Here is a 10835-nt window from a genome sequence, read left to right on the forward strand (position 1 = left end):
ATATTATTGGAAGGTCACGAGGTCAAATTTCTTCAATGCCCTTGGGGTTAGGCCTAATATTTCCTCAATGCCCTTGGGGTTAGGCCCAATATATTATTGGAAGGTCACGAGGTCAAATTTCCTCGATACCCTTGGGGTTAGACCCAATATATTATTGGAAGATCACTAGGTCACCTTTAATGAATGTGTGTGGATTATTAGTTGCCTTAAAAAAAATCAACATATATACAAGGCAGCGAGGAATAGACCGTTAATAGATGCATCCATGGTGGGTTAAGAAGAAGCGGCCGTCATGCCACATGTTACGAGCATACCTGTCGGCAAGTTTGTGGTGCCTGAAGTACTTGGGGCATTTTTTCTTTCAAACTTCCACTCTCATACTCACTTCGGCTGGTGTTAAACCCTTAATTACATTTTTGGCGTCATTTTTTACAGTGTTCTCTATTTGGGTCATTTTTGGGTCTCTATTTATGGGTATGGAAGGCCCAATACTAGGTTCCACAAACAACCACGCCCACACATGCAGGTTTACATTTATGTAAAATGAATGCATCACACTCTTCACAAAATATAAGGTTGCTGTGCACAAAAAAATTAAAGTTGAAAAAGACATACATACTTTGTTAGTCAAATCACAATAAATTACATTGTTGATCTTTATTTTGGAATTACTGTGTAGAGTAAATGAAAGATTACATTATTGATCTTTATTTTGGAATTACTGTGTAGAGTAAATGAAACGTAGGATGTTTCAGGTGGATGTTCTACCCTCATCAGATACATAAAGTTTTTTGTGTTTTTCTTAGATAGTTTTTTTGTCTTTAATAATTGGAGTGTTCACCAGAAATGTTGGACATTTCATTACTATATACAATAATTCTAGGCTATTGTATAGTAATTCTGGGTTATTGTACACAGTAATTCCGGAATAAAAATCGACAATATGAACTCTTAACTCTTATGGCAGAAATAAGTTACATTGCTAATTAGACATCCAACAATACTTACACTTATATATCCTCCACTGATGAGAAAAAATTCATCTAGCTGACTTCACACTTACAGTAACCACCTCAAAATAATAGCTCTCGTAAACTATATTGGACTTCAAATAATTCTAAATTCAAAATAGAACAAAATAATTTCAAATGATACATTTGCCAACCTAATCATAAGATCAATATATCTCAATCTTGACTGACAACATCACAGAACACAGATCACTAATACGCGTTTAATATTTACTTTATGATTTGAAGCATAACATCACTATAAATAGAGCAGGAATAGACCTTGAAAGTCAGCAGAAAAAGTAGGCATTTGGATCCGACAGTTCACAGCTACAAATAACATAAAATAAAAAATAAGGGCCAAAAAACAACTTACCCATCATACTTGTATTCAACTCAGTTGTTTTCAGTTGTTTTAAGGGACAACTTATTACTATGTTTAACTTCAAACAGCATGCTTCACGTAACAGGAACTGCAATGCAAAGAAGCAACCTGGTATTTATTTTAAACAATAAGAATTAGGATATCTATTTTATTATTTATCTATTTTAAATAATAAGAATTCACAATATTGTCTAAAGTTATATCGTTCCATTCGGTTGTAAAAGACCAGAATAGCATATAGGCTAATCCCTTAAACTCGTGCCATCTAGTTGGAGCATGCAAGTTGGGAAGGGAAGCCTAGCAGACCAATTGCCACTCCATTAACCCCATAAATACTTCAATGCCTCACTGGCGAAGCCAAATATCAGTATCTTCGTTAACACTAGGTCTCTAGCGGCTTTTTGAAGTACATCTATATCTGTTATATTTTATCTTTGGCTTTCAAAATATTCTGCAGAAGTTTATCTTAATTTTTCTGACATGAATGGTAGCTAATGCGAAACAAGCCTAAATTAAATATGCTCCATAAATCATTCAGTTTATTACCAACCACTTTCCGATGGTTCAATTAATTGCTCTTTACATTGATGTCAACAAAACCTCAATGAATTTGATCAATGGATGCAGGGCCCAAGCACACTTTTATAGTGAAGTAACCAACCAAACTGCTGCAAGGTAGCCCTAACTGTGTAAGAAGAAATATTCTAGAATCAACTTTAGAAGATAACTAAAATTAACTCTATCCTATTCATGTTCAAATCCTCTAAAGCAGAAACTTGTTTATATTCCATTCTTGATTGTATTTTCTGTGCTTTATAGCCAAACCCTCGTTTTCATCCTTTCAAAAAAAGCATAAATGATTAATCCATCTGGTGGCCATGAAAAGATTTTTAATAAACACTTATTTTGTCAAAATATAGCTAGGCATAACAAGACCAGAGTACTGATCAGCCTTAGTATCTGATAATATATAAGGGACCAACCAATATAAATATATCACCCCAGCTGTGTCTCATCAGCAAATACTGTATCTGAGAAGATCTAGCTGTTCTGAAGATGCTATCTAGGCTCTTGAGCAATCAGCCCGATCATTCTAAATTGATACTTTCTGGCCTCCACTCAACCTCACGATCATTGCTGCAAAAGCCCACAATGTAATGAGCAAGAAAATTTATATTCCATTTTGCATACATTGTTCCTGTAAAAATTAAACAACATCTTACAAATTGTACCTGGACATAATAAAATTCTGCATCAATTGACATCTTTATTAAATTTAACTGAAAACTACATGTTCAATTGAGAAAGGAGCAAATGCATGATCTCACTGTTCAACATAGAAGAAAGCTAAATTGTTCTACTTGAAAAGGCCTAGGGAAATGTAATACTCTAAGAGCTATTTTACACTGATAGCTACCCCTCGATAAACTTCTAATGCAAATTTTCGATGGACTTTGTCTTTACATCCAGATTGTTGGCAACTTCAGATTTTACTCCCTGTAATACTCAGGGAAAGAAAATGAAGCCTCTATTGGCAACCAGTGCAGACCTTCCAAGCCACAGTGAAAAGGTTGGTGCCTCATAAGCGTGGATTTAGGTTTGAGCTGTGAGGTTCACCAAGTCAATAGAAGAATCTTACAGTATCAAAATTTGGAATACCCGTCTCATGTTTGAAACTTTGATATCAACTTTCTGTTAAATTTAAGTCAGCAAAAGCTAAACTAATTAAATTTGGTCAATAGAATGTAAATAGTGCAAGACAGTTTTGTATTGAGCTGCAAATGGTATAAATAAATAAAACTTTCTAAAGGAAGTCTTCATATTTATCCATCTGTCAATAATGTGAGTAATTCATTATGGTGTTGTCTAACTATGATATGATTTGGAGTTTTTGGTTGGAATCTGGCAATATTTTTTGTCAAATCTTCACCTTTGTTGTTTAAACTGGGTTTTTGACTGCACATATGGATTCAGCACCCTGAAAAACCCCAGGGGTAGTCGGATTGTGGAGTGATCACAACTCAAACTTGTAATTCCAATAAATCCATATCAGATTCTGGGAAAATTAGATTGGAAAATATGCCGGAAAAACCAAGGTTGCTTGGAAGTGGGAGCGGGGAGCAAGAATTTTCAGATGGGTTAGGAGTGATCTTGGGAGTTTTTTTTATAAAATATATATTTTCATATATTTTGATGCATATATGTCAACAAAAGCATGTATAATGACGAATTAGTTATAAAAAGCATAAAAGCATGAATTAAACCATATAACATCAATCATCTAGTAGTTATAATCTTCATCAACCACAGGTCCACAAGTTACAACATCTCGATTCTCATCATGTTTGGTGTGGAGTCTAATTATCTTCCTAATTTAGAGGTCTTGTTCCGGTCACGTTTGGATCCAAGTCCTTGACGAGGGGGTGTGGCAGGGGGAGGCTTCCCCCCCACTATTGTTGCAGGGGGATTCAGGGGGGGTGGCAACAACCTTCAAGCCCCCCGTCAACGCGCCCAAAAGGAAATTTTTGAGAAAATTGCCTTGTAAAATATTGTGATTTTGTAGTCAATATGAACTGTTCATTACGCAGAAGATTGACGGTAGAAGTGATGTTAATTTTGGGTTTTTTTCCCTAGAAGGCAACCCTCAGTTTGTATGATGGAATTGTATTGCGGCTAGATATTATTCTTGTAGGTTTTAACCCCGTATAGAAATCACTTGCATACGAATTCTAGAACACAGAAAATAAACAATGCGAGAACATAACACATAAAACACATATACACAGAGATTTTCCCATGGATCCCAAAACCGGGACTACCAGCTTGATTTTTCAATATATTCCTTTCAATGTTACAATACATATTTATACATGCCAAAGCATCCAATGCCATGGACTGAAAACCATCGCGTCCAAAACCATATGCGAAAATCATGCACAAAACCATAGGTGGGTCCGCCCAATTTAACATAGGGTCCACATAGAGTGGGCTTACCTGCACCTCTCAAACCCCCTGTGACCCCCCTGCTACGCAATTGGCGCAATGAAGGGGCCCCCCTCCTAACCCCCCGGTTAACTACGTGGGCTAGTCGTGGAAAGAATATAATACAACCCAACAATTCTTTATCTATTCCTATCTTTTGCTAGCACTTGATTACAAGTTTTCACTCATACAGTCTTATTTTTATCACATGGCATAATCTTGTAGAGATGTTTTCTTACACAAGTATATGAACTAGTATAGGTTGTTTTACCATGGGAGCATGTAAATTTGTTGTTCCAACCCTTTTCCTTCTCACTAGGTTTGTTTCATACTTTTACAAGGGTGTTGAATAATAGAGTACAAAAAAATATGTGAAGAAAAGGAAAGAAATTTGCTTCCAACTCTTCTAAATGTAAGGCTCCATCCTCCAAATTATCCTCCTCTAAGTTGTCCCAAGTGATATATGCTCTATCAAATCAAGCCTGCTCACAACGTGTCAACAACCTCAAGTTGTAGTGTACACAAACCAAGTTTTCTGCCTAGTTTTCATTGAGGCGGTTTCTTTTTACATTGTGGATGAAGCTATAGGCGCTCCAACACCTATCTGGAGAAGAAGTATTAACCACTTGTGAAAGCATTCGGGAGGGAGCAGAGTTTTTTTGGGGGAGTGCACTCCCGAAAATCGCTCCCAAATGGGAGCGATTCGGGAGCACACTCCCTGGGTTGCTCCCTAAGCGCTTCCATTTGGAGCACGCTTCGAAAGCAGGTGTAGTGCTCCCAAAACCCTAGGAAAAGTTTCCAAAATGTATAACAGATAGACTGTGGCATTCATTATAGGTGTCGCTGAAAAAGTCAATAATTAACTCTACAATTAAAACAAAATGGCTTTCACATAATCAGCCTTATTATATCATGAATCCAAAAACTGAGAGGAAACTGTCCGTCAGCAGCTTCCAGCACCGACATTGAAGTCACTGACTTTCTCTGACTAGTATTTATACAGTGCCAGACAACATGTCACATAAGTACAGGTTGATTCTTTACATATAGAATTTGCAATTAATAGCAAGGACATTGAATTATTTGTCATACACAGATCCAGTGTTAATCTCCCCAGTCATGGTGAGAATATGAACGCCTAATAAGCATGGAGTTACATTGGAACACTAAGCTTCACAAAAGCATCCACAACCTTTACGTACTTTATAAAAGACAGAAATTCAAGACGTTTCAGTGGCAAACGGAGGAGCTAACCTATGATACTGGGGACATGCTTCAAGATTTCAAAATATATTTTTGGTTCGAGCTAAGAGAAGTATTGAAGCCCTGGAGTTTCAGTGTGAGATTCTACTCACTACACTAAAGGAAAAACTTTATAGTTGACTGGAGACCAAAAGTATGGTATTGATAGGTACTATATAGTATATACAGAAACAATGTCATGCAATTACATAACATGGGATATGTACTATATACAGAGTATTAAGCAATGTCATGCGATTACATAACATGGAAAATCACGCCCATGGCCCCCAACCGCACAAAGGAAACACCCACAAACAACATTACTATACTTGGAGTGGGTGGCACCAAAAAGAATCAGGGAAGACAGACACATCAACCTCTGTGAAAGTCAAAGTATAGAATGGAATAGTACGATAAATGTAAGGAAAAAAAGAATTCTATTATTGGTTCATACCAAACTCAGTTACTGGCCTGGAATGTTTAAGTATGGCTGAATTCCAAGTACATGTTTTTATCACTACCTATCCGTGGCATGTGTCCGACCAATTTCTCAAAATTAATTTCTGAAATCAAAAGCATTTCTTAAAAGTTGTCGTATATGTTTAAAACATTTTAATCTAAATCTTACTCACCTGCGGAGGTTGGTACATCAACGGCTGGTCTGGCATTAAAGGCTGCTGTGACATTAATTGCTGAGACATTGTTTGTTGAGCAGCCATCACATCCTGAAAAATTATATGGAAAGACAAACAATAAAATTTCTCAGAATCCAAAAATAGTTAGATACAAATCACCATAGATAAAAATGTTAGCTACCATTCTACTGCCATGTAAAATATAAAATCTCATGGTTATTTATGTATTAAGAAGACATTAATAATCAACAAGTAGTTACTATATACAGGGTTAAAATTGTGATGGTAAGGCTGAGCATGCATGAGTGGATAGTGTATCCCTCCGTAAGACATAGATTCTGCATGAGGAATCCCAGTCCAGTGTCCTCCATATTCCTCATCCTGCAAGCCAATCAATCCTAGTTTTACCAACAACTTGGAAAGTTCACAGAACATGTAAAGACCAGAATTCATTTCTAATATAACAAAATGCTAGTAGTCGCTGCTCCAATATGGGAAAATATAAAGTGTGAAATGTTTTAGCCTTTAGGCCTCTAATTGATATTTATCATGTTTTTTTCTCTAAAAGGCATTTCACTAGCCATTAACACAAAAACAATCACCATGTGAAATAGGAATTACACAGCCAAACAACTAACTATAACTAGGGCCTTAATTTTCAGTAATTTAAACAGAATATGGATCTGCAGTGTTTTGTCTGTTGTTCCGTTATCAGAAAGACAGTAACAGAAACTTGGGATGTGAAGGGTTCTGGTTGTAACTGTTTGATTATGATGAATAAAAATGTTTTTTTTTGCTAAAGAGATCTGTATTTGGATACAAGGCCTTTTAACATGTATGCTTTCACCACAGCTCTACTGGTGGGCTGTCCTTCTCAGGGATCCTCGGTGCTGCTACAAATCCATCTGGAGTGTCTGGCAAGCAATCAGAACAGGCATTATCCTCTTCCCGTGAAGAAAGAGATGTGCCAGAATGTTTGAAAATTTTCCAAAAGAAATGGTAACTAAAATTGATTGATTCTTGATGTTGGACTCTAAACCTATTCTAAATTTCTAAGATTAGCTCATTTGATTGCTTGTCAAAAGAAAAGAATGTAAAAAGAAAGATGAAGGAGCTAGATCTCAATGCTCATGCACTTTTCCTGCGTGCATGGGTAGGTAGGGAAAAGGCTATCTTGATGCAATGATGGCTTAACATGTATTTCTTGATGGGATGAAAATAACCAGAAAAACAGACAATTTTGATCTGCCCCGATTTCTATGTGTGATTATGTCATTGCGGTGAGAAAATGCTTTAAAATCCTTAACAGTCTAGTATATATGATTATGTCATTAGGAAAATGCAAATAGGCTTTGAATCTACCAAAAATTGTATATATAATAATGCCATTTGATGATCAAAAACGATTTCAGCATTACAGGAATTTACCTTGACTTCATCTCTAGGAACAATATCAAGAAGAAAATCAAGAACATCACCCCTACTTATAGCTCCTGCAATATCGTTTCTCTGCAAAGTACGTCTTTTGTTCTCTTCAGTATGTAACCATGAACGTAATGTAAGCTCCAAAATGAAAAGCTCGCATGCCTTTGAGAATAGGACAGGGGCTTCAACACTTATCATCTGCTCATGCACAGTGTATTATGAGCGAAAAACAGAACACCAAATACTCAATTAAACAAGAATGCTTAAAAAAAAGAAAGAGACCTACAATCATCCCACCTTCACATCTTCATCAGATTTCATTATTTTCTTAATTCTGGCAAGAGGAAGTTGATGCTGCTTAAACTCTGTCAGCAACAAAATACAACATCTCATAACCCATATTCCTTTAGCATATAAATTTGTCAAACACTAACATATTTCTAAGCCCTTAATAGCCCTCGTTACGCAATGCTTGTACAAATATGAAATTTGTTGATATTTGGTTATTTACCTGAGATAGAAGGATTGGTTAAACCTTATCTGACCATGGCAATGAGTGTTTTCAGGCAAAGGTGGAAAAGTCCAGCCCATTGTGCTCTTCTTTAGAAGGGCAGAAAAAGGTCTTGAGCTTAGGTAAGATCTTGACTGAATGAAAGGCCAACCAACAAAGGGTTCTGGTCAACCCTTCTTTCTCAACCTGATCACACCTCCTATTCAGGACCTTACCTGAATGAGAAGGGTTGACGTACCTTTCAGCCAGGGCCAACCTACCGGAATAAGCTAATCGTGTATCAAAGAAGCCTTGTTTTCTGTATTTTTCTCCTTAAAAATATGGCTTCCATTGTTTACGAAGTTTTAAAAGTACAAGTATAGATTGCTGAAATTGCAGTATGAAGATGTTCCAATGAAATTGGGAACTGAGAAATCCATCGGGCTGTCAGAATTTGTGAAATTGTATATTTTGATTGTCAAAAACATGTTTTTTCATCACTGGATTCCGCCAAGTTACATTATAAGAGGGTTGTTTGCTAAACAATTAAACGGCTCCTCAACCCATATAATTATGGCTTCCTTCAAGGCACAATGCATATAATTATGTATGAGAGAAGAGGATATCAGTTGGTACATACATGCAGGAAGAAAATTCTTTTGCATTGGTAAGGTCACGCAGAACAGAAGAAAAAGGGTAAGTAAACAAAATCACCTGCAACTTGTTCCATCTCTTGCATCTGCTGTTGCCAAAACATCTGCAGCTGCTGTTTCTGGATTTGCATGTAATGGAGATGAGGCTGCATTAACCCCTGTAGCTGGAATTTTCAAATACGAATTAATGAGATCCCTCAGGCATACATCCCTGTTTAGGAGCATCCAAGAACAACAGCCAAAACAGCCAGCCAAATACAAAATATCGTTCCCCTCTTCTGAATACCATCGAATTCTGCAAATCCTAAAAAGTGCAATCAAAACACTAAACCCAACCAGACTGGTAAATACTAATAGTAAATACCCACAAGTTGAAGCTAGGAATTACTTAAACAATATCAATGAACGCATTGAAAAGAATACATTACAAGCAAGATCAAATACAGGCTCTAAAACCTGCTGCTGATGATGTTGCAGAGGCATCTGTGGCTGCTGTTGCTGGAAGAGCGAATTATGCATCAAGCTTGATGGTCCATGAGAAACAGGTGGTGTTGCTGAGCTTTGAAGATGTGGGTACTTGCCTTCCATTGAAGTGAAACGATAGAGATCACAACCCTAAAAGCTCCTTACAGATGCAGTTAACCTTAGTACCTCTTCCTCGAGATGAATGAGACCGATTTTGGGCAGCAACACAGTATTTTATACCCGATGACAATGGAATATGTGCATACGTAGGTGCCTGACCTTTTTATAGAAGGATGGATGTCAGAGTCAATGAAAGAAAAAAGGAGATCTCAGCTACTACAGATGATCACCTTAAATTTAGTAAACGGCATTCATAATTTATGGATTTCTCCTGGATTTTGCAGAATTGATAACTATTGTTTTTCATGAGCTAGAAAGGAATATTTCTGTATTTTGCAGGTGAGAATGCATATAGATATGTATGAAATATCATGCATGCAGCAGATAAACAAACCAAGATATTCCCTTGCTGTAGCATGAGAATCTTATTCTTTATCAGATAAAGTCTTGTAAAGTTTATGCTTTCAATATAATAATAACTCAGGATTTCAATCTTGCTATCTGTAGTAAAATACAAACAATATAAATGACTGTTTATGAGAACCCACCTACAGAGCTTCATACATACAGAAAGCGTATAGCAAATAACAGGGCTTTGTATCCCACATACGGATTTTTGTGGGAGTTAAATTCTGCACTTCAGATGGGTTTAGCAAATAACAGTGCTTTGTATCCCACATACGGATTTTTTGTGGGTGTTTAAACTGCGTTATATTACAGCATGAATCATGGGATCTTGGTTTAAAACTGGAGAATATTACAGATATATCTCCGATATCGGATCCAATGTTAAATTACTGAATTGAGGGAGGAGAAAATTTGTTTAGCACGAGAAAGTAAAGACCGAAAATTTGGTGGCTTCATAGAATCTTCAATGATCTTGGAGCACTCGGAGAAGCTCTAGCTCTTGACTCACGTAAATGCACAGATAGAACCATTGGCATCTTTGGCCTTTGGGCATGAAAGCTATTAATGAACAGATAGCACCATTGGCACCTTTAGTCTTTTGGCATGAAAGCTTAGTTGTGGATATCTATTATATTTTTATGGTGGAGATATGTATAGGGAATTTGTTTGTAATGCATTTAAGAATTGAGTATACTTCCTATCAATTTTATAAATATATGACCATTTGTATTTAATATATGTAAGATAATATAGATACTAAGGAAGAGGTACAACTCCATATAAAGGTTTACTTTAGTTAACTGTCTCTAAGTTAACTGTCATATAAAGGATACCTTAGTTACTTCATAAGATATGGAGTATGATATAAAATATATATACTTCATAAGATATGGAGTATGATATAAAATATATAAAGTTAGCTTAGACATTTGGTTTACTCTTCCTTTAAGGTTAACTATCATATAAAGTAGACCTTAGTACAACTCTCATAGATTGTATATTATAAAGTTAAAAATA

The 10835-nt window shown here is 36.2% G+C and overlaps 1 protein-coding gene across 3 annotated transcripts; it reads right to left on the minus strand.

Moving 5' to 3' along the window:
* Nucleotides 1-2159: 2159 nt before the first annotated feature.
* Nucleotides 2160-10441, minus strand: LOC149208625 (nuclear transcription factor Y subunit C-3-like). Of its 3 annotated transcripts, none has more exons than XM_089396132.1 (8): nt 9959-10441; nt 9270-9564; nt 8887-8989; nt 7980-8047; nt 7686-7880; nt 6525-6638; nt 6255-6347; nt 2160-2532 (listed from the first exon to the last, which is right to left on the minus strand). In XM_089396132.1, the coding sequence occupies exons 2-8, from the start codon at nt 9411-9413 to the stop codon at nt 2527-2529; spliced, it is 723 nt and encodes a 240-aa protein (XP_089252258.1). In that variant the 5' UTR covers nt 9414-9564; nt 9959-10441; the 3' UTR covers nt 2160-2526. The 3 variants fall into 3 exon arrangements, with proteins under 3 accessions (XP_089252258.1, XP_089252257.1, XP_089252259.1); XM_089396131.1 differs by having other exon boundaries at nt 9270-9569; XM_089396133.1 differs by having other exon boundaries at nt 9282-9569; nt 9959-10439.
* Nucleotides 10442-10835: the final 394 nt, after the last annotated feature.

The sequence above is a fragment of the Pinus tabuliformis genome, chromosome 1_2 (genome assembly GCF_031772625.1).
Source record: "Pinus tabuliformis cultivar Carrire ecotype Pingquan chromosome 1_2, CPIR1, whole genome shotgun sequence".
Taxonomy (NCBI): Eukaryota; Viridiplantae; Streptophyta; class Pinopsida; order Pinales; family Pinaceae; genus Pinus; species Pinus tabuliformis.